Source organism: Capricornis sumatraensis, chromosome 6 (assembly GCF_032405125.1).
Source record: "Capricornis sumatraensis isolate serow.1 chromosome 6, serow.2, whole genome shotgun sequence".
In the NCBI taxonomy this organism is placed as follows: Eukaryota; Metazoa; Chordata; class Mammalia; order Artiodactyla; family Bovidae; genus Capricornis; species Capricornis sumatraensis.
Window position 1 is genome coordinate 121,502,803 of NC_091074.1, and position 24,164 is coordinate 121,526,966.

Consider the following 24,164-nt stretch of genomic DNA (forward strand, 5'->3'; position numbering starts at 1 on the left):
CGGCGCCCGCTGGGGACGGAAAGTTGAGGCGCTGCGCCGCGCCGCGGGGCTCCGGCCGATGCGCCATCTCCAGCGAAGTTCGAGGCCGCGGCGGGGCCGAGGCGCGTGCCGCCCGGCGCTGAGGGCGCGCGGCACCCAAGGCGCGCTCTCCACGTCCCCGCGAGGGGCCTCGGGGAGGGGGCGTCCGCGTGGGCACCCCGCCCAGCCTCCCGCCCCGGCCCCGCGGCGGCCTGCCCGGTCCGGACGGCGCGGGGCGCCCCTGCACCGGCTTGGCGCGCGTCCTCAGGGGCGCGGGGGCCGCGGCGCGCGGTCCGATGGGGAGGGGCCTCGCCGCCCTCCCTGCCGACCGGCTCCCCGGGTCTCCCCGCACCCTGTCCCTCCAGCGAGCTGAGCTCCGGGAGCGCACCGACCCCACCCGGCCCGGCCGAGCGCAGAATGCACGGACCCGGGCGCCCCCTCCTGCTGGGGATGCTGCTCGTGCTGGGGGCGGCGGGGCCCGGCAGGGGCGGCGCGGAGCCCCGCGAGGCCGCGGACCGACAGACGCTGCTGCGGCTCATCGTGGAGATCGTCCAGGAGCTCAGGAAGTACCACTCGGGGGAGTCCAAGCGGCTGCAGCTCTCGGGCCGGCAGGACTACACCCTGGACCGCAGGGAGGTCGCGGACTACGCTTACCCGGAGGAGCAGAGAGTGGGTGAGTCCCCGCCCGCCCGCTGTGCAGGCGAGCGCCGCCTGCAAAGGCCTCCTGCGTGTGGGGCTGGCCAAGCCCCCCGGGTCTGCCTGTCCTGTATCAGGGGACGCTAGAAGAACCAGGACTTGCTTGGAGATAGAACTCTGAGAACGCATACGTAGTTTTAACATATAAATGCATTTCTACTGTTTTTTTTAAAAAGCTGGGAAATATTTTTATTTAAAAAAGGAGATAGGAATTCCATGAATGATGCCTGGCAGATAACATAACTAGCCCTCATCCACATCTAAGACGTGTGAGTTGTTACCCTGGTCGGTAATTTCAGCATGGAACTGTCATCTGTCATTTTGGAAATGGAAATATTTTCAGCAAAGCGGTTTCAACTGAGACAGACATGTTTCAGAACCCCCCACCCCCATCCCCACGGCAGAGCCTTCCCAGAGTGGCTGCCCTCTGGGAAATTTCCAAGGAAAGCATGCAAGCTTTTAATGCTTTCATGACACAATCAGGTCAAATATGATAAGGTCAATTTTATATAGACTGACTAAACTTAGTTGTAAGCGAAGACTGACATTTAGGAGATGTCTAAACCTTGCAAGCAAGATGCTTATGGAGATTTTCCCTCTTTGAATGAGGAGAATTGGTGGTAGTGTGACCACATGCCATCACATTGCTAGTGCAGATCAGGTGAGTACAAATGAATCCAGATGACTGTTAGAAAGAGCAGAAACAGGCTGAAAGCAGAAAGGATGTCAGCCAGGCTAGTCACCAGCACCAGCTGGGACTGTGCGGACACAGCTCTCCCTGGGAAATGTACTTTCAGCTCGTCTACCCGGTCATGTCTGAGGGCATGCATTCATACCAGCCTTCACAACAGGTGGCACTGACAGAATCTCACCCTTTTTCTAAGTGAATACCCAGAAGAATACGCCTATAGCAGATTTTGTTTGTTTGTTTGAAGGATGATATCAGGTTTTCCTCTTGGAACTTTGAGAGACTGTTGAATTTGATTCTCTAGGTCTTCAAGATGAAAGTGTCTAGAGCGATTTATTCACTGGAAGATAACTGTCTCACACACACACACACACACACACACACACACACACACACACACACTTCATGGTCCCTGCCTCTCTCCTGATGGTAGAGATCGGTGTTAGCAGCAGATCTTGGAGTGTTGCGAACCTGATTTGAGGACAATGTGCCCACTCACCCATCCTCGTATCGCCGTGTACAGCAATCAAGGGACTGCTTTGATTGCTGTTTATAGAAGAATATCCAGTAATTTTAAACACCCACTTCAGATCACATGAGAAAAGGCTTCTTTTGGTCAAGTTAATAATCAAGTTCTTTTCTCTTAAACAGAAATTGTCCCTCGAGATCTAAGGATGAAAGACAAGTTTCTAAAACATCTTACAGGTAAGCTTGCCCCTCGTTCCTTCGCCTCTCCCCAGATGTTGGTCTCCCAGGAGCTCTCACTATCTGTTTCTCCTTGCATGCTCCAGGCCCTCTGTATTTCAGCCCAAAGTGCAGCAAACACTTCCACAGACTTTACCACAACACCCGAGACTGCACCATCCCCGCATGTAAGTGGCCACATCTGAATCACTGCGTAGAGTAGACGTGAGTATGGTCCCTCCGCCTGGGTGAACAGGCGCCTGCCTTGTGTCACCCAGACTTGCAAACATTTACCCCTTGTTGACTGCAGTCAGGGGCTGGGCTGAGCAGCCACTGAGGATAACGACATGCGCAGCTAGTGCCAGACAGAACACAGTTTACATTTGCCGGAATTAATCAGCTCTTGGAATGGGCTGGACTCTTCCGTGCATTTCTCGAATTCTGGCCTCATGCCTGTCCTTGTATCCACTCAACTCTGACAGTGGAGCAAACTTTTAAAATGAGTTGCTAAGATGACTACTGTGGGTTATCAAGTATCGAGGGATGGCTCTGGACCATTCCCACCTCCCTGGCCAGAGACTTCTTGTTTCCACCAGTAATTATGACCTCATCACCCCAGAGTTTTACTGCTATTTCAGAACTCTGCTCTTCTGCTTGGTCTCATCACTCTTTCAGAAATGCAGGTGCCCCTCTTCATGTGGCTCTCAGCTGTAGCTTTCTGGGTTATCTACAACAAAAGGTATTTCATTTCCCCCAAAAGTGGCTCCTTGTGCTCTTCACAAAACATGCAATGATGACAAGAAGCTTAGTAGCTAGAGTGACACGTGCTACAGCCCTTAGCCAATTTTTGTGTGTTGTGGGGACCACAACTTCCCTTCCCTTTAAGGCTCACAGGAGGACAGCTGTGCAACTAAGTCAAGCCTCTTAGAAGCAGTTTTCAGGACTGTCCTTAGGCTGTCCTTAGACTGTCCAGACCTGCCTGTCCTGCTCAAAACAGTAAGCCCCTTTCCATGAAGGGGAAACTGCTCTGCGCAGGCAGCAGAGCCACTTTGTGGAGCTCTCCCACCCCCGGACGCGGCAGGAAGGCAGGCAGCTCCTCCTGGAGGGGGGCGGTGGCCTCGCTCAGCGCGGGCACAGGGGCAGAGGCACAAGCGCTGTCTGTGGGCTGCAGGGGCCTGATTGCAGACCCTCCCCGGGACACCCCGCCACACACACACACTCGCTGCCTCCTCTGCTGACGTAACTGAGTAGCGAGGCAGCGATTCTCCTGGTCACCCAGAAGGTGAGGTGGCAGGATCAGGACACACCACGGCTGCACCTGGACCTGGAGACAGGTCAGTGCCCTGCATGCACGACTGCTCACACGGCTCCCACCCCTCTCAGCTCATAATGCGCTGCGGAGCCGTCTGGGCACGTCTGTGCAGTTCAAGCCTGCATCCAAGAGTTCCCAGGATCCCGGCAGGTCAGACAGAAGGAACAATGGACCTCCTCCCTCAAGGTGTAGTCTTGGGGTGAGCTCCTTGGAAGAGGAGGACTTTTGAGTCCATCACACCTGCTGAGCAAAGTCTGCACCTTAAGGGGACCCCCCCCCCACGAGGTGCACATCAGAGTGGAGAACATGTTGTCCAGCAGGGAGGTGGTTGACCTCAGGATCTTAGGGGTGTGTCAAATGCCAGTATCTTCTTTGAGCTCATACAATCCACTGTATCAAATATGGCCTGTTTAGGAAAACCACATCCTAAAAAATGTGGTTCATCTGGTGAAGAGCCAAAAGCCAGCAGTCCTAGTGACCCCACTCCCAGCTGTCAGGTCGCCCTCTGACTCTAAACTATGTCCTCTAAATATTTATCAGGTGCAGTTTTGAAGAGTTAGCTGCTTGTCTACCGTGCGGTGCATATTTATCGCTGTTAATTTATTCATTCACTCGGAATTTGGCCAAGAGTATGAACCCTTCCATCTTTAAGTAGGGTTTTGTGGCTCTCGAGAAGTAAACTCTGTCTTGAGGAATCCCTGTATGGCCATGACGGCTGAGCCGCCTGTCCCCCGAGGCAGCACCTACGAGACGAAAGGAGCAGGCGGCCACACGCGGTCGCTAGGAAGGCCAGGCTGCACTCAGAAAGCAGCTCTTGCTTCCCTGCAGCATCCAGCCAGGTGTTTTCGCTCTGGCACTTGGCTGCTGACCCACTGTCTTTAGAATTTTTGTGCGGAAGGCTTTATGTTATGATCAGCTCAAGAGGGGACCCGGCCTGCACGTGACCTAAAAGTTAAATAATACAGGGCACGGAAGACCATCTGCCAGGAAGCAAACGAAAGCCATTTTGTGAGCCCAGCAACCACTGTGAGGAGCAGACAGGCGTGTGGACGTCTGCGGCCCTGCCCCCCACGGCCTCCCAGTCACATCACCTAACTTCTGTCACGTGACACTGACGGCCCCGAGGTGCCATCCATTATTAAGTCAGCAGCTTCAAGCCATGATTGCAGGTGACAGGCTGCGTGCTGCTTCCAGGGAACTTAGAGTGTTTAAAGGAATGAATGGCTTTAGCAGCTGCTGTGGTTTTTAAAGTGAATGCTGTTCATCTAAGCTGCTGAGGTATCTCACGAGGGTCTGTGATCTGTCCCCACTTGCAGACTACAAGAGGTGTGCCCGGCTTCTTACTCGGCTGGCAGTCAGCCCAATGTGCATGGAGGGATAAGGTGAGTTGGTGGCCCCGTCACCATGCCCTGCACACCAAAGATGGGGTGTGTCTGGGACTTGAAAAATTCACGGGGGTTTAGAGACAGTCATTCTCTGCGAAAGTAGAGTTATTGTGGGTCAGGCTGACAGAATACTCCAAATGTCCCTAAATACTAGCCAGCAGTAAAACACACAGCTGTGCAGGCAGCCGCTGGGGCCCAGTCCCAGGAGGACGTGCTGGCCGAGAGCACGGTAATCTGCACACAGCCCACTGGCTACCGACTTCAGCACGCGCTTGGTGCACGCGTGACGTCCTGCACACCCAGCTGCAGGCTCTCATTCAGACGCTCATAGATGAGGATGCGACTGGCCGTATCCATGCAGATTCTAGAGACATACTGTTTGAGGCGGACGTCTGTCAGGATGTCAGGCACTGATGAAGCTGTAAGGAGCGGCTGAGGTCAGGTCTCCTGCGTCTGATGGCTGCCCCTTCGTCTCCCGTGAGTGGAGGAGAGGTGCTTTTTGTGGCGAAGGCCGCGCTGACCCAGGTCTGCGCGGGTGTCCGGGCAGCCGCCGCGGGTGCTGCCCTGAGCTCCGTCCACAGCACTGCTTCTCCCCAGCGGGAGTCCGTCCAGCAACCCGGGGTTCAGGGAGACATGCAGTTACTGGAGGCTGTGAGCCCACACCCTCCACAGGCTCACGGAACTTACGACACTTCCTATCTAGGGGGAGTGAAGGCACACTGTTTAAAGTGAAAGCTGAGAAACTCCTGCTCCTTCATTGCTCATCTGCATGCTGTCCAGTCTCTCTTCCACTGCCCACGTGGCAAACAGAACACTTAATTTTAAAGCAATGAATGGATTATTATAAGTCTCCCAAAGAACCGGCCAGGAGAGATGAGAATGCTTTTATTAAGTATTTCTTTACAGTTAAAGCATCACTGTTCCCAAAGATGAACCAGGCACATCCTCGGAAAACAACTGCCATTTACTCACAAGTGGGGAGACCTGGTCAGGCCGCAGGCTCCCTGCCTCCCTGCCTGTGACCTGACCCCTGCGTCCCGTAACTGCTCTCCTGCAGAGACAGCTTGCCCAAGTGCAGAGGTGGGGGCAGTGGCTTCCAGGAGCCCTCGCGGCTGTGGGGCTGTTCCCAAGCGTGGTCCCGCTCTGCTCCGTGTCAGGGAGGGCTTTCCCAGCACAGCAGGCTTGTCACCACAGTCAGTAACCGTGCTCGTTTTGGCCAAGAAAGGTGTCATTTAGAATATAGATTCTTATGCTAAAATAGCTTTATAGTGCTTTGAAAGATTAATCTCTTCCAATTCCAGAAGCTTTAAGCCACAATTGCCAACACCTAACTGGTTGGTGACAGTGCAGTCAAGGGTCTCCCTGGCCCCCTGGAGGGCACAGCCCACATCCTGCATCTACACCCGACTTTGCTCACGAGCCGTAAGCTGTGCCCAAGCGGCTCTTCTGTGGTTCTGACCCGTGAAGACGTCAGGACACGCCTGCGGGGGGAGATGCTTCTTCCCATGCCAGACCATGACCTCAGCCTCTTGAAGGCTGGTCTGAAGGAAGTCGGGCTTCAGGGGGTCCTGAGCGTGGAGACCCTCCACTCCGTGATCTCAGAGCAGAGCCCTCTCCTTCTTTCTGAACCTCACGACCTGATCTCCAGCCAGAGGAGTTTAGCTTTCCAGCCCCTCTCCCACATGGCAAGACAGCCTTCCCACAGCCTCTCCTTGACCTGGGCTTCCCCTCGGGTAATTTCACGGCCTCAGGCCTGGTATATTTTCAGAGGAAACAAGTAGCAAGCATCACCTCATTCTACAAAATGCAGCCCAGGGTCACCGAAGTCAGTCAGACTGCACTGCCGAGAACTCAGAGCAGACGCAGCAACACCGAGCTCTAGGCTTCAGCCCCCGACAGGCACGCTCTTCATCTGAGACGATTTCACTCCTTCAGCACAGCAGGCCTGTGGTGACAGAGCTGAGCTATTTCTCACAGTAAAAGACACACAGGAACACGGGGAGACACATGCAGACGGAGACTCCTCAGGTCTGGACACACACCAGCGTTCGCCACTCAGTCGTGTCCCACTCTGCAGCCCCGTGGACGGTAGCCCGCCAGGCTCCTGTGTCCACGGGATTTCCCAGGCAAGAATTCTGGAGCGGGTTGTCATTTCCTCCTCCAGGGGACCTTCCTGACCCAGGAACTGAGCCTGGGTCTCCTGCGTCGCAGGTAGGGCACGTCACATGTAATCTAACATACAGGTCTTCCAGTGTGAGTCATCCTAGAGAACCAAGCCTGTCTGTTTTGCAGTGAGCAGAGCTCTGCAGCAGCCCAGGACCCATGAGAAGTGCCTTGGAGACAACAGGACAGAACCCACTGCCTTCTGCACACACCCCGTGAACAGAGATTTATTTTTGCAGACAGACTCTTCCATAATTCCTTCACCTTGCGTTTCGAATGCTGTTGACATCACGTGTGGACGGATAGTCAGTGAATCTGTGTGCCTGACAGCTATGCTTGCCTCATTATTTTAGACAACAGGACTGCCTTTGACGTGTCATGCTGTGAAATGGCAGAGAGAGATCTTTTTCCTGATTAGGTGACATCACAGATATTTCTTTAGAAACATAAGCAGAGTCAGCAGAATCTAAAATTATATTTTCATATAGCATATGGTATTGATATTTTATTATTTTTACAATTACATTCCCAGAGTATTATTTGGAACTGCATGAAAAAAAAAAAACAAAAAACTTCAGTGTGGAGACATCTGCGTACATGCTCAGGCTAATTTCACTTGCCCTTTTGTGAAACGAATGTAAAGTGGTGTCCAGGTTCTGTGCAATATGTAAATACTGTGAATAACACAAGTAATAAATGCAGTGTTTGTTACAGTGACGTCTTCAGAGTGACTCTTTACTTCTGAGCAAGTTTATCTGGGGAATCTCTGACTTACAAATCTTTATGAGACTGAAATACTGGCAGAAGTCACAGAATATAAAAGGCACAAATAAAATGAGAAAGCTACAAATCCTTATAAGGGACAATCAGCATTTTCTAGAGAGTGGTACTAGACTGGTGGCATGCTCCACAAGATACGTGATTTGGTAGTGAGTAGTTCAAATAAGTTTGCCTCTATTCCCTGTAATATGACTTTGTAATGGAAACGTTAAACTAAGAGGGACCTTAAAGCTTCTAAGAAGCTCCAGATTTTATAGGTAGATATATTTTGAACAAATCTGACTGGACCTAAAATTTTTTAAGACAAGTGAATTCAGCAGTGAGTTTTTCTGTTCAAATGATCCCTGGTCTGAATACAGCTTAACACATAGTGTGCTGTTGCTTCAGGCGTGTCTGACTCTTTGCAACCGCAGGGACTGCAGCCCACCAGGCTCCTCCGCCCATAGGCTTCTCCAGGCAAGAGTACTGGAGGGGGTTGCCATGCCCTCCTCCAGGGGATCTTCCCGACCCAGGGATCTAACCTGTGGCTCCTGAGGCTCTGCATTGCAGGTGGGTTCTGTACCGCTGAGCCACCAGGGACGCCCTGGATATAGCCTAGGGACAAAGTCAGCTAGAATCCTAGGATTTGTGTGATAATCCGCAGGTAAGACATAAACATTAAGGAGGTAAACTATGAACGTGAAAGAGCAAAGAGGAAAAACTTCTCTTGCTCTGAGACTCCTGAGCAGTTACCCAACGGCCAGGACCCCAGGGCAGCTTCCGAAGCGCTTCACTTTCCCGTTTCCCAGCTGCAGTTAAACGTCCCCCCTTGATTCTTTACTTTTCAGAGCTACCATCATCAAATCCTCAGTCTACCTAACTCGTCTTCAGGACAAGAGTCTTACGTGGCACAGTCTTCTGCCTAACCTACCCAGCGTTTCACCTCTGCCACCCGACGACAGCCTTATTCGCCCCTCAGGCCCAAGTTAGTTTAGGACTAAATGCCCCGACCCGAGACCCTCATGAGACTGAGGACGGGACACCATGCCTCTGCGCTCTCCCTGCTGCTGAGTGACCGTCACTCAGACTGACCTGAGACTCAGTCCTCCCAGGGCTTCAGGTCACCAGCTGTGGACCGGGGTGAAGACTCGGAGAAACGCTGTCCCTCATCGAGCCCTCCACGCAGTCCCAGCCCCACCCTCTGCTGAGGGTACGGGGAGGCAAGGCTATGGCTGAGGGCCACCAGCTTCTCCCATGAACAGATGAGTCAAGCGGAAGCAACGCGCTTGCTCAGCAGGCCCGCTCCTCAGGCTCCTGCCTGACCCTGAGCAGACAGGCAGACCACACCCCAGACACGGGGACGGGAACCCAGGCGTTCTGACTCTTCCTCACCTCTCAGTAAAAGCAGGCAGACACCAGGCTTGCACCGCAGTTGTATTTTTGTAATTTCCCCAGTTTATTTGAGAACAATTTTTTCTGACATATATTCATATGAATTTTAGATCAGTTATTTCAAAGTGCGCACAAATTATGTATATTTCCCTATAACCAGGCGCTGACAAAAGAATACTCATCAATATTTAGGCATTCCAACAGAAAAGGACTTTTTCCAACTTAATACCTTTCCCCACACAAGGTGATCTATAACTGACATCAGGCAATTATACGCATGTAGCAGACACAGTCCCTAAGCTGAGATAAACCAGCACATCCGCCCTTCTCCCGGATGCGGCTGCATTTCCAGAGGCAAAGGGGTTCAGATGGGAACACATAAGGTGGCTTCCTTATGAAATGAACCACAGACACAAACCAGGAAGCAGCGAAGGTGAAGATGAGCCCCACGGAGCAGCTCCTCCGTCCTGAGCGCGCCCTGAGAGAGTGGCAGCTCCCGCCGCTGGGCGCCAGGCCCCGGGGGGCGGCGTGGGCAGGGCCCGGCCACAGAGGGAGGGGCCGCGCAGGCCCCCAGGGGCGCCTCACTGCACTTCCCCACGCTCTCCTGGGCTCTGCTCCACTGCTTTTGCAACTGGGCGTAGTGGGAGGTTTAGCTGGTCTAAGGAACTCTTACCCCAAATAAACTATCTGAATCAAAGGTTTTTTATTTACTCTTTCGCCAAACACAAAGACTGACTTCCATCTACAATTATTTTTTCAGGTGAGAAACAGTGAGTCAACTGAAGAGAGGGCTGCAGCCTTGGCTCGGGAACGGTGACACGGTTGACACTGGACACAGCCTGGGGGGACGAGCCTGGGCCACAGCGGGACGGCCGGTCAGCGAACCTTCTCCAGGAAGGCCCTGCAGCACCGCACACACTGCTGGTAGACGGTCTCAAAGTCGGCCTCGTTGCCCTGGAAGGACAGGGAGAAAGGAGAGTGACAGAACCGCTCAGGAATTCGCCTTCAGGGAGCCTGCCTCCGACCCCCCACGGCAGGCACTCATGCGGACTCTCTGTACGTCACCCCTGTCTGTGAGCATCAGGACGGAAGTGAGACCACACTTACATAATAGGGATCTTCAATGATAAGCTGTTTCTGTGGATCATAGCTCCCGAGTAGTTCGATTTTCGCTCTGCAGTTTTTAACTTGATTACTTTTTCTATTCAAATCTCTGCAAAATTGAAACATGAACTTAGTTTTCTGATCTATGGCTTCCAGTTAAACTGGGACATCTGCTAGGGTTTTATGAAGTATCCGTATCAAAATCCAGCAAAAGTGACCTGATTTAAAAAGGAAACCAAACACTCGGCAGTTGGGCACAGCCTCCAGGTGGCTGCCCCCGCGGGCTCTCTCCCCCCCAGGCAAGGGGGCTCCGACGGCAGCAGCTTTCCACAGGATGTGCACCCTCAGGCCGGACAATAACTAGCACTCTTCTCTGAAGCGCACGTCCAGGAAGACCCAGGGCCAGCAACCGAGCAAGAAGACAGGGCGGCACTCAGAAAGCCACGAAGACCAGGTCCCAGAGGGTGGCAGGCTTCCTGGGGAGGTGTCCTGAGCGGACCCTACGGCCGTCTGCTCCCACCTCAGCCTTCCTACTCAGCTGTGTGGGGCCTGATTAACAACCTCCACAGGGGAGGCCAGCGTCTCACAGGAAACCTGCAGGCCTCAGAGCGCAGAGCCTCCCTGAGAAGCCACGAGGCTGAAACGAGAAGGGCGGGCAGGGCTGGGGTGGCAAGGGCTGTACCACCAAATGCCGACCGCCTCTGGGAACTTCTCTAATAAATATGCCACACAGAGCTCTCTAGCAAGATACTGCTGGTACTGAGAAGCTACTCAGCGAGAAAAAGGAGGCCAAGCAAGTGAAACACAAAACAGAAAGCGTACACGTTTTAATGAACTTAATGAAAGCCTAGTAAGCTCAGTGCATCCATACCTGTCCACCCCACAAGAGCGACTCAAGGAGAGAGCTTCTCTTAATGAAGTGCGGGCACATTTACGGGTGAGCAGGGAGGCAGCCAGGGCGGCCTGGCCCCTTGGTGCGGGCAGACCAGGGGGCCCTGCAGGCAGACTGTGGCACGCAGCTTGGTGCCTGCCTCACGGCGGCACACGGCCACACAGTCCTCTGAGCCGTCAGATGCACTGTGTTCACTCATCTTTGCACCGTTGGCACATTATATCATGTTGTTTGTTGGGTTTAATTCTCACACACGTGGCCCACCCTAGACTTCACAAGAGAGGCCCCGGGGACCGGTGCTAGGCATGCAGCACTGCAGAAATGCCACCAAGTTCCCTCTCACCCAGTTTAGGTCCCGAGGGTCCAACCCACGTGAGGTGACAGAACGGCGGCGGTGTGAGTCAGGCCCTGCAGAGCCGAGGCCCGAAGTCCGCCACGTCCACCCCTGAGCCGTGAACCTGGGCACGTGATGAGCCCCTCTGCACCTCGAGTTCCCAGTGACAGGACGGGGGCAGCGTGCACTTTGGGGCTAGTGTTCTGGTGTGCAGAACCACTTTTCTCTAATACCTTAATCTGACAGCTTTTGTTTATAAACTGATTAAGGCAGTCAACAATTTAAATACAGTAAAGTCTGTTTCAGTCAGTCTTTCTTTTCGGGTGGGGGTGGGGCAGCAATAAAGGGGAGTTAGACGAGACATGATGAAACACCGTGCTGTTCATGAGTTATCACAGCAATAACAAACTCTCTCTTCTGCAAAACAAAGAATCACCTTACATATCAGACTCATCAAAAGGCGTGCCTCCATGTAAACACACCTCTGAGACTCAATTCTAAATGACTGGATTTCTCACTCTTCTAAATAAATAATTCTGCATATTATGACCATCACTATTCATTAAAAGTTTAAGGTAATAAAAAAATCATTTGGACAACAAACTGCCTGGCCTATTACTGAAATGAGTCGAAGAGAAATACACTTTAAAAATGTGATTACCTCAGATTGCTCTCATCCATACACAGAATATAATCAAAAGTGGCAAAGTCTTCTTTGGTGACCTAAAGGCAAATGAGAAATCAAAACACAGTGTTTACATTCAGACCAATCAAGCCTAGAGGACCGAAAGCAACTTAAAAAAAGAAAAAGCTATACTTGAATCTGCTACTAATGAAGTTAAATCATTTAGGGCACTTTAAAGATAAACAGAGTTAACCTATTAATAATTTCCCAAAAGATGTTTTATAAAGTTATATGCACGCAAAGCTTAGACTTCCTCTTAGAAACGCAGTGTGACGCAGCCAACTTATCACACAGTCCCTATCTCAGTGCTGCCCTTCACTCTCCAGGCCCTCCTTCTGAGCCCCAGTGACGGGCGCCCACTGCAGGGCAGACACTGTTCTTGTGGGGCTTTGCCCATGCTGGGCGGGCAGCTCACAGGAGTGACTGTATCTCATGGGAAAATAAAGCAGAGAAGAGGGGAGAGGAAGATGGTGTGTGAGTACGGGTCAGGGAAGATGGACTAAGGTGGAAGCGCAGAAACGAGGCTGTCTGGATCGTCTTTCTTCTGCCTGAACACGCACAGTTTGGACGTGACACGGGCGAGTACCGCTCAGCGCTTTTACTAATTCTAACCTGAACTTGGCATTTGGAGGGCTCCCCTCACAGCTCAGCTGGTAAAGAATCCGCCTGCAATGCAGGAGACCCCGGTTCGATTCCTGGGTCGGGAAGATCCGCTGGAGAAGGGACAGGCTACCCACTCCAGTATTCTTGGACTTTCCTTGTGGCTCAACTGGTAAAGAATCCACCTGCTACGTGGCAGACCTGGGTTTGATCCCTGGGTTGGGAAGATCCCCTGGAGAAGGGAAAGGCTACCCACTCCAGTATCCAGAACTAAGAGAGAAACGCATGAGTACCAGTCTCTGGATCTTCCTTCTTCTGACTGAGTATCTATAATTTGGACACGACACAGAAGAGAGTGCCATTCAGTATTTTTACTAAATCTAACCTAAACTTGGCATTTCTTGACATTTATAAACACAAGCCTGCTAAAATATAAATGAAAAATTATTTTATGATTTTTTACTGTTATACTGACAATAAGAAAGGAGCAACTATATTCAACGTTAATAACCTACAAGGGAAAGGAACCTGAAACAGAGCACACATAACAGCACCGTGCTGTGCTCCTGAAACCAACACAGCACTGCGAGTTAGCTACATGTCGGCTAAAAAATGGCAGGAAGGCGGGGAAGGAGGAAGGAAAACATGACCCCAAATCAAAGGTGGAAGTAATTTCTAGGAATGCAGTTTCAATAATCATCTTATCACTAAAAAAAGTCCCCTGAAATACAGTGGTACAGTGATGCCACAAGAAGACTCTGATAATCTGGTTAAGCAGAGAGTGATACTTGACCACAATCAGTGTTGCAAAAGAACAATAAATATACTCGTTATTCTGTTAAAAATGGTAAGTTCTGGCTCTCAGCATGCATTTGCATTAGTTTTCAGTATACTATATTAATAAAATACTGGAATCAAATTTTGCTCACATTCCCAAGGTACTAGATTATTTCAAAATATATTAGAACAAATATTATAACTTATTTCCCCAAGTTAGCTGTCTGAAAATGTCCTGGGAGTAAACATTGGTTTTAATTTTGCAAAGACTGTGACTGCAAATCCTAAAGTTTAGTAACTGACAGCTACATGTAGCTACATAATGTTAAGATGTTAAAATAATTGTCAAAGAATTGACAATTAAAGAATGCATGGTAAAGGATTTCTGCTTGCAGCTATAAATGAAATAGCTGTGACAAAACAACCCTATTGCTAGAAAAAACTAGAGCATGCCCATAAAAACTGAACACTTCTGCACAATCATTAACAGACGCCCATGATGGCCAGGCTGAGAAAGGCCAAAATCCCAAGTGCGTGCGCAGAGCCAAGCGTGCAAACCTGGGGACTCTCTGCCGCTGCAGGCAAGCCTGGCTACCTGAGAGGCTGACCTGCCAGAGGCAGCCGGCAGCCTGCTCCCATCCCCAGAGCACTTGCTGACCCTGTGCCTCGGCTTGAGGTCGGAAGAAAGGTCTTAAACTTTTTGGTTGCAGAACGTTTTAACTCTTAAAATATTTACCAAAGTTATTAAAAGTAAAACTGTTATAAACTATTTGCTTAAAATAATAAAAACTCATTACTTGTTATCATAACATTTTTGTAAATGAAAACAGCTGTATTTTCCACACTGAAACACAGGGAGGAGGACAGCTGCACTGGTTACATTTCTACAAATCTCTTTAATATCTGCTTATTCAAGACAGGTGGTTATCCTGTGTGCTTCAGCGTCCGATTGGCTGAAATACGCAAACCCAGTCTCATACAAGTACATAGTTTAAAAGAAGTCTTTTAACACCCATTGTATGACTGCGGATATTCTTTGGTCTAACACCAAAACTCACTAAGCAGTGGTTTCTCACAGGTTACCTGCAATGCGGAATACGAATTTGAAGTCGCATCCGCAAGCTTCTCCTCCTCTGCTCATGCTCACTGCCCAGTCTGACCCTTTGAATGGATCCCTCACTCACTCATTTTGGCTGCATGACCGAGGGTCCCTGGACCCCACTGTGGGGATCATGCTTTAGACCCCCAGGAGGGGCTGCTAGCAGCATCTGAGGACACTGTGGTCACCGCAATGGGGGGGAAAGTGGGTGCTTGGCATCAAGAGAGCAGAACCATGCGGCCTCCCGGGCACAAGAAGCCTGGGCAGAAGCACCAGAGGTCAGCCAACAACCTCACCAGCTGGAGAAACTGGAGGTAAGGATGGCCAGAGGAGGAGGGAGACCCCAGACAGGGGAGCCTGGTCCCCTCAGGGTCTCTCTCAGAGCACCCGATGAGCTCCTAACAGACTCAGTGCAAGAAGCCAAGAGGACAGGGGGCTGGCGGCTGCAGGCCCAGGGAGGGAGAAACAGAACTTGGCCTCCAGACAGAAGCAGCCCCCCGATCAGGTGGGGTTCCGGAGTTCCCCTGAGAGGAGCTGGCCAGGACGGCCAGGGCCCTGTGAAGCAGGATGAGCTCTCAGTCAGCTCCGAACCAGACCCTCTCCGCCAAAGCGAACCCCGACAGCAAAGGACCTGAACCCAGAGGGTCCACACGGCTCACACGTCGTGCTCGGCATTTAATCCAAATCAGCACGGAAGCAATGAACAAAGCGGAAGGAGAGCAGACTCACAGAGGACCCAGGTGTCAGTCACCAGAGCTTATTTTACCGTGTTGGCCAAAAACCTCATTTGGGTTTTTCCAGAATGTTACGGAAAATTCCAAACTCACTCTTGCTGTTGCTGTTCAGCTGCTCAGTTGTGTCCGACTCTTCGCGACCCCATGGACTGCAGCACGCCAGGCTTCCCTGTCCTTCACTGCCTCCCAGAGCTCGCTCACACTCAGGTCCGCTCAGTCAGCGACGCCGGCCAACCACCCTGTCCTCTGGCACCCCTCCTCCTCTTACCCTAACCTTTCCCAGCGTCAGGCTCTGCTCCAGTGAACTGGCTCTTGGCATCAGGTGGCCAAAGTACTGGAGTTTCAGCTTCAGCATCAGTCCTTCCAGTGAATATTCAGGGTTGATTTTCTTTAGGATTAACTGGTTTGATCTCCTTGCAGTCCAAGGGACTCTCAAGAGTCTTCTCCAGCATCACAGTTTGAAAGTATCAATACTTTGGCGCTCAGCTTCTTTGTGGTCGCACGCGCATACGTGATTACTGGAAAACCCACAGCTCTGACTACATGGACCTCTGACAGTAAAGTGATGTCTGCTTTTTGATATGCTGTCTAGGTTTGTTAAAACCTTTTTGGCCAACCAAATAAAAAGTTATGATCAGAACTGTTCAAAAAAATATAGGGCAAGATGCATAATTTTACCCGAGAGCTGGAATCAATTTTTAAATGAAATAAAATAAAATTTCTTAAATAAAATAACAGATATCAGATATTCAATAAAGGCTTATAACAGTTTGAAAACACAGAAAGATTAGTATATCACGAAACAGGTCAGTAGAAAATCTCAGACTAAAAACTAAAGTGAAAAGGATGGAAAAAGTAGAAAAGCCATAAGAAATTTATGTTTAAAATACACTTAGGTTGAATTTCAGAGGAATGAGGGGAAGAAAAATATTCAGATAACAGCCCAGAATTCTCTGATAAAAAAACTGATAAAAACCATCAAGACACAATTCAGGAAGTGAATGAAGCTGACCACATAAAATTGCTGGAAACTACACACCAAAGAAAAGCTGAAGACAGCAGAACAGAACGACAGCAAGCGTAGGAAACAAAAAAGTCCGGGTGGAGCGGATGAGCCCTTCCCCAACGGTTAAAGCAGAAACGCTGCCGCTGTGCGGCGCGTCTCCACGTGAAGAGAATGTTAGGCCGCCTGGGTCACGAGGCCGCTCCACCCAGAGGCGCTGGTAGACAGACTGCCAGTAACTGTGGAGAGACCCTGAGTCCACAAATGGAGATGCCTGAAGCTTTGCTATGAGCAATACGGAGAATCTCACAAAGCACAACGCGGACAGAAAGACACGCACTAGAGGGTCCCACTGCCGTAAAGGTAAGAGGTTAGAAGGCGTTCTGAGTGGGGCCCCCTGCAGGAGAGGAGGGGAGCTGGTGAGATGCAAGAGGCACTGAGCTCCCAGCCATCTGTGTCCGTGTCAAACGCAGTTTACTGAAAAGGAAAGGATGTACCGTAAGGTAAACAACGCTGCAGAACTAACCGGATGTGAGCTCACACACGCCAGAGAGCGATTCACACGTGACGCAGAGGAAAGAGCACCCTACATGTATTTTGTCTGTTAAACTCAGGTTTAGTGGAAGCATTGCAGTTCTCACACAAGTTGTGACACGGAGAGGAAACCTGTAAACATTAGAAAAGGCTAAAAAAGAGCAAAGGTCTGCTGTGATACTGACATGTCTTACTAGGACTTTGAAATTTTAAAATAAATCACTGTTGAGAATTTTCTTAAAAGCAACAAGGAAAAGAGAAAGTAGTTTATGTGGAGATGCTGCTTCTAAAACGGGTAATGATTTCATCAGCAATAACTTTCCAGCTTTGGTTTTTTAAGGCATGTGTATTTAAAATACTTCATTCGTGCCCATTTTTATTATAAACTTAGTATATGAAAAATAATCTGATCTTAAAAATAGAAAACATGAAAATATGATTGCTCATAATTCTCAAGGACTACTCAAAATATTTAAAAAACAGAAAGTAGAAATTGGCAAGGAATCCGAAACCCTGAAGAGATTAGAGTGGAGAAATGATACAAAAAATGTTTCATCTCTGTCCAGAGAAATTCCACTTAAGAAAGGGTTTTTTAATAGTTAAATAGTAAATTGTTAATACACAGTCAACTGACATAGCCAGAAAATTAGTTCACAGATCTCAGAATAAATTAAGACAAAAATAATCTATGTATTACTAATTCCTGAGACATACACGTGCTAAAAGTATTTCTATAGCAATTTTGTTTTGTGAATTTTCTGGCTCACATTCCACCAAATAAACCTGCAATTAAATCCAAGGTCTACTACTTGGCAGCTGGGTAACCTTTAATAAGTCATTTATTTTCTCTCTGGAAGTGTTTCTTGATCTGCAAAATGTGTTTGTCAACCACTTTCTCCCATAATTGATAAAAATTAAGACAATAATAATTTAAAATATGATGCATGGCAAAGCAGCCTGCAAAGTTTTCAGCAGAGACAGGATTCAGTGTAACAACGACTAAAGGACCTTTATCTAGTTTTACAGAAAGTTCTGACTTAAGCACTAGTGCTCAGTTACAGTTCCCACGCTGCCATCCATACTTATAAACATGCGACGTGTTTGACAAGCGATTTTGAAAGAGTTGGCTTCTCATTTTGAAGGCCTCACAAGCTCTCCTCCAGGCGTGGGCTGCCATGCTCTGACACCAAGCCACAGCCCTTCTCGGGGTATGCGCGGTTCAGCTGGCATCCCCGTCCACACAGCTGTACGTTTTGTTAGGATGATACGAAATGAAGTTCGAAGGTTTTAGGTTTTTTAAAACATCCACTGAATCTCCACAATACAATCGTACTGATAAAGTAACAGCTCCCGTAGAACACCACAGCAGTCAGGAAGGAGGCCTATTTCTGCAGAAGCTGGTCCCCATGGCTACAGATGTTCCTGGTGCCAGCACCCACTGGAGCTTCTACACAAGGAGGGACAGGGCTGGCTGCCCTTGGGCCCCGATGTCTCGCCAGACATGCTGCCACGGAACCCTTACTCCCCTACCCCACAGTCCCATGTGAGTCTGGAACCCTACAGGCACCCACCAGGCCAAGTGGCCATTGAAATGTGTTTTAATTTAAAATTCAGCTCCCATCACACTGGCCACACCTCAAAGGTGCAAGAGCCACATGCAGCTGGTGGACTCCACCCTGGAAAGCAGGTGAGATGCGCAGCCTCGATGCAGAATGCTCTGCTGGGCCACACTCCAGAACCCAAGCTCAGAAGTAAAACTGCTCTGTGCAGAATACGCATCCATAAAAATATCAGCATCACCCTGTATTTCCAAGGCACTTCACAGGTGGAAATGTTTTTGTATTAATAGCAGCACTGTATTCTATTGGGTTGGCCAAGAAGTTCATTCAAGTTGTTCTGTAAGATGTTATGAAAAACCCAAACAAACTTTTGGGTCAGGCCAATAGCAACAACCTTGTAGTGGAGACAGAATAGGTCACCGTGGACCAGAATATAACAGGACACCAGAAATAAAAAGGACACGACAGCTCAGGGCACCCAGCGCTCAGCCAGGGCTCTCTCGACCTCGGACTCGAGAAAACCAATTCCAAGGCCGCACAAACCCTTCAGAACTGTGGACCCAGAACGGGTGCACTGTGGCTGGTTCAGCCAACGCTACATAAACACATTCACTACACGTAAGTCTCATTAAGCTTCTCAGGTTATGGGATCAGTGTATGAGAAATTAAACAAAGTTTCTTCTACCTGTCTTGCTTTATGGGCTGTGTTAATGCCATGATTTCTTAGGCAGCTCACAGCTCTTGGATCTGGTGACCGGCCCACGTTCCAGTCAGAAACAGCGCCACTGTCAATGACCCACTGCAACATAAAACACACAAGTGCACTTTCAAGGTCAAGTACGGTACCTGCCGGGCAACGTGACTCATGGGGATACCATGCTTCTTCATGCAAGCCTGCCCCCGATAATCAGGAGGGTTTCCTAGTTCATACGTGGATGTCGCTGCACTGTCTATCCTCCACTGCAGAGAAAAAAAGAATTCTTTTCACAATTTTCTGCCCCAAAGCCAATCAAGTTGGCCTCTTTAAGACAGTGAACGGTACTTACATTATCTGAAATGCTTTGATCAGTTACAAGTTTCCTGAAAACCGCTTCTGCAATGGGTGATCGACAGATGTTGCCTTAAAGAGAGGTGGGGGAGCAGAGAGTGAGCGTCTGGTTTGAGCGGGTGCAGGCACTGAGCCCCGGCGGCGGGCGGTGAGGGGGCGAGGCGCACTCGCCTCTCCACGGTGGCTGCCAACCAGCGCGCTGCAGGGCCCAGCGAGACAGTCGACCCAGCCCCACTCTGACTGCAAGCCAAGCATCCAGACACACAAAGCACCAACGACGAGGACATTAGGAACCAGAACAGTCAGGGCCAAAATCACCCTCTTCCAGTTTGCATCACTGACCCAGAAGCTAATCATGAAATCAGTGAAGTGGGTTGCAACCAGTCTGATTTAAAATGATACAGAATAGACTTTTAAAATATGTACTTTCAAGTATACTGCACACAATAAAGCAATATATTGTTTCATAAAATACAGAAGCAAATACATTTAGGCCTAACAGTGGTTCTACACAGACTTCTACTAAAGGACCTGTGCAGAGCCCTTGCTTGAGCGCCGTGCACCCAGAAGCTGGCCAGCTTGGGTAGGGACAGTCCTCCAAGCCGTCCAGTCTGCCCAGTACTTTTATCAGCTGCAAGTTCATGGATTTCCAGGACCACCCTCAGTTCAAACTAGCTGGCCACAATTTTGGGGGGTCTGCACCTGATGTGAAGAGCTGACTCAGTGGAAAAGATCCTGATGCTAGGAAAGACTGGGGGCAGGGGGTGAAGGGGGTGACAGAGAATGAGATGGTTGGATGGCATCATCAACTCAATGCATATGAATCAGAGCAAACTCCAGGAGATCGTGAAGGACAGGGAAGCCTGGCGTGCTGCAGTCCAAGGGGTCACAAAGAGCTGGACACGACTTGGTGACTGACCAACAACAGGTTCAGTATTTCTCTCAAAGGACTGCAGAATTCAGGAAGACGTTATAGTTTCACTATTACAAAAAGACACAGACAGAACCAGCCAAACTCAGAGGGCACAGCGAAGATTCTGGAAGAGTTCTAAATGGGAAACTCTGGTCTTCAGGGACAGGTCATCTTCCCATCATCCATCTGTGACAATACTCAGGGTATTGCCAATCCAGAATGCCACCCAGAGCTCCAGTGCCAAGGACTTATTGGGAGTAACTATAATTAATTTATAGCTTAATTAGCTATAATTAAACTCAATTAAAACAAGAAAATAAATGCTGATAGATAGAACAGGAAAAAAAGATAACAACATTTCTTATAAGAAAAAAAGAACAATTAGGCTGGTTTGTAAAGGATGAAAAATACTTATCAATAAACACTGATTAATTGTAGGAAAAGGCCACCCGGCACCACTGAGCTCTCACTTCCCACGGTGCTGGCTGGACACAGCAGCAGCACACACCCTCCAGTTGGTCCACTGCACAGAAACACCCAGTACTCACAGTCTCGCCAGAACAAGCAGTTCCATTCTTTTCTGCTATCACCCTTACTGATGGCAAACATGAGACACTTTTCTGCACTTCAATCTGAAAAAGGTCCATGTAAACGCTTTGAAGGAATACAACTTTCACCTTTCGGAAATGCACTGCTGTTACTGTCCTGCATACAGGCTGCCAAGTGAAATGGTAAACGGTGACCTCAAATCCCATCAGGACGCCACGTCTCACCCTCTCCACCACACAAGCTCGCTTTCAATGGCGGCTCTCCCTCTTGTGGCAATCACCCTCTTCAGTCTGGTCTCAACACAACCCGAGCTCCCCACCGCTGCTCCAGGTCCTCCAAAGGCTTAGCTCACTCAGTGACCCAAGTCCTTACACAGCCTCACCAGGTCCATTCTCCACAGGACCTAATATGGGTCTGAAAACTAGAAATCAGGACCCACCACCTTTGTATACAGTTCTCAATGCTAAAAATAATTTTTACATTTTTAAGCGATTGAAAAAACCCAAAAGTACAGTATGTTGTGACATGAGACTGTTACACAGAATTCAGATTCCAGGGGCACGACCGGTCACACCGAGCACGACCATTCGTGCACTGGCGGGGCAGCTTCTGCACTGCGCTTCCGGTGTGGCCGGCGAAGCACATGTACCTGTTCTCCGGCTCTTTAAAGGGTTTGCTGACTTCTGCCTCAGAACACTCACTGTACGTGCACCAAGAATGGGCAAGTTTCGGAGCCAGTGGGCCCTGAGAAAACGAGTCAACATTATCTCCAAGTCCTCGGGAACTGAGGCAAGTCCGTCCAGAAGCAACTCGGGCACCGGGCCCAGGGCTGCAGCCTCGCTGCTGTGTCGTGAACGTGGCCAGAACCCTCATTTCAGGGTCTGTCACCTACTTTCCTCCAGGTCCAGGAAACTTTTCCAAAATACCCCATGCTTCTTCCCTACTTTCCCAAGTCCTTCTTCAAATGGCACCTTCTCAGCAAGGCCTCTCCTCAAAACCCTTCTTTCAACTGCGCTCCACTCCCATCTGCCCTTCTTGCCTTAAGTGTTAACACCAGCTAACTGAGTAGCCAAATACTTGATTGTTGATGACACAATGTGAGCTCTGGAGAGGCAGGGATTGTTGTCTGTTTTCCTCACCACTGTATCCCCAGCACTCAGAACAGTGCCTGGTACCATGGCAGCTGCTGGAAAAAGAAAGCGTACTGAAGAAGAACACACACAAGCAGGGATCTCCCATCAAGAGCCAGGAGAGTGCACCACGTCAGCCTATCAACACCTAAGTAAAACAAGCACAGCAACGGAACCCTATTAGCTACTCCACACAGACCGAACCCCCCTTTAACAAAGCTGCTGAGTCCATCAGTCACCTTCAGTGTAGAGCTTAAAGTCAAATGACGCCCACTGTCAACGTGAAACAAGGAAGCCTCTCACTTTTTCCTTCATAGATATTCAATTCCACAAATACTTGAATACATTTTGTCTGAAAGCTGTAAACAGAAAGAAAAATAAGCCACAGTCATTGCAGCAGGCTTTCAAGTAATTATAATAAAATCTGTGTGAGGAAAGATGTCTATAAAGGGTCATGGGAACAATTACCTGTACCAAGAGGAGCTGGAAAAAGTAAAGAAGGGAATGCTTGGGTCTGACCTTTTAGAAAGATTCTCCTGGAAAAATGCAAAGTGAGTGCCCAGAAAGAAGTACACAGTGGAAGGGACGCTGAGCAGCTGAAAAGCAAGGGAGCAGGCAGCCGGAGGGCGTTTGGGTAGGAAATAGGGAACCAGGCAAAGTGGCAAAGGCCAAGCCGATCTCTGCGGCCTTCTGGAAGAGCGCATCTTAAGAGTGGAAAAGCTACGATTCTGCAGGAAATGCAGACTCATCCAGAGCTTTTTATGGACTATTGGCCATTTAGGCCTTTTTCTCTGGGAATTAAGGAGATGGGGTGGAAGTGCTGGGGTGCGGTATCAAAAGAAGAGTCCTGAAATCTAAAGGGACACTGAACCCTATTTTAAGAAAGGAAGGCTGATTGCTGAAATCTTAAAAATGAAATAATTTCGAGCTGGAAAGTACCTGAAGAATTAAAAGGGAGAAAAATACCTTCATTTCATGCAGAGAAATATTGGCACATGGGGCTGTTACACAGCGACCTAGAGAATCAAATCTCCCGGGTTTGAATTTTACAAGAAATCCTAAGCCTTCGCACTCCATCTGCCTTTAAGTGCGCTCCATCTGCGAACCTGAGGCAAGGAAACAGGCCAGCAAACAAGTACTATCGTGGGTCTCGGGTATCAGAAGACCCTTAAAGGTCAGATCAGTTCAGTGGCCTCGGGTTTACCTGCAGGGGAAGGAATTATAGGCAAGTACAACGGCAAGAGCCCCGGCTTGGAGTGCAGATGCTGCAGGTGAGCGGGGACCCGGGCTTGAGAAGACCGAACAAAAGCTAGAGACCCAGACCTGCACAAAGGAGTCGGCTCAGTCACCGGACTTAGAACCAGGCTTGTCAAGAGCACCCCGCGTACAGAGTCGCCCGGCGGCCGCGGGGCGCAAACACGGGGCGCCGCGCACCCACCACCCTCGGGTTTCCCCTCTCTGGCCGCCTCCCCAGCACTTTCCCTGGTTCAGCGGCGCAGCGCAGCTCAGAACGCGTGACGCCCTACTCAGCCCTCCGGGAAGCTCAGAGCGGGGCTAGATCGGCGCCGTCTCACCCAGACACACGAACAGCACCGACTTGGTCACCTGCTCAGCCATCTTCCCGCGCGCGCAGAGGCGCCCAGTAATAACGTCGGAACGCTTCCGGCGCGGCGCCTGCGCACTGCGAGCGGCCCGCCCGTGCGCCTGCGTAGTCCGGCGCCGACCTCCGGGGCGAGCGGGCGGTCTTGCGCTTGCGCAGTCTGGCCCCAGCGCCGCCGGCTGGAGGCGGAGCCGCGAGCCACCTGGAGGCCGTGGGGGCGGGGGCGGCGGGGCGGCGCCGAGAGCCACCTGAGGGGGCAGGGCGCCGGGGCAGAGCGGGGCTCGCGCCGCCGGGGGCCGCCGGGGCCGGAGAGGGCGTAGCCCCGGGCCGCAGGGGCTCGCGGAGCCGCAGGGCGAAGCCAGCGCGGCGGGGCCTGCCCGGGGCCCTCGGGGCCTCGCGGGGCGCTCAGGTGAGCGCGCGTCAGCGAGCCGCCAGCTGCGCGTGACGGCCGCCCCCGGGGGCGGGGCCACGCGCGCCGCCCGAGACCTGGGGCCCCGCCCCCGCCC

The 24,164-nt window shown here is 50.4% G+C and overlaps 2 protein-coding genes across 4 annotated transcripts; one reads left to right on the forward strand and one right to left on the reverse strand.

The window, feature by feature from the left end:
- The first annotated feature begins 435 nt into the window (after positions 1-435).
- On the forward strand, positions 436-4,779 carry ALKAL2 (ALK and LTK ligand 2). Its single transcript, XM_068973665.1, has 4 exons — positions 436-691; positions 2,054-2,107; positions 2,194-2,274; positions 4,715-4,779. Exons 1-4 carry the CDS (start codon positions 436-438, stop codon positions 4,777-4,779), a joined length of 456 nt encoding a protein of 151 aa, XP_068829766.1.
- Positions 4,780-9,171: 4,392 nt separating this feature from the next.
- Positions 9,172-23,752, reverse strand: ACP1 (acid phosphatase 1). Of its 3 annotated transcripts, none has more exons than XM_068974067.1 (6): positions 23,633-23,752; positions 19,465-19,538; positions 19,104-19,217; positions 12,089-12,150; positions 10,205-10,310; positions 9,172-10,051 (listed from the first exon to the last, which is right to left on the reverse strand). In XM_068974067.1, the coding sequence occupies exons 1-6, from the start codon at positions 23,673-23,675 to the stop codon at positions 9,974-9,976; spliced, it is 477 nt and encodes a 158-aa protein (XP_068830168.1). In that variant the 5' UTR covers positions 23,676-23,752; the 3' UTR covers positions 9,172-9,973. The 3 variants fall into 3 exon arrangements, 2 of the variants coding, with proteins under 2 accessions (XP_068830168.1, XP_068830169.1); XM_068974068.1 differs by lacking the exon at positions 19,104-19,217 and adding an exon at positions 19,265-19,378; XR_011145008.1 differs by lacking the exon at positions 9,172-10,051 and having other exon boundaries at positions 10,245-10,310; positions 19,104-19,378.
- Between the last annotated feature and the right edge of the window lie 412 nt (positions 23,753-24,164).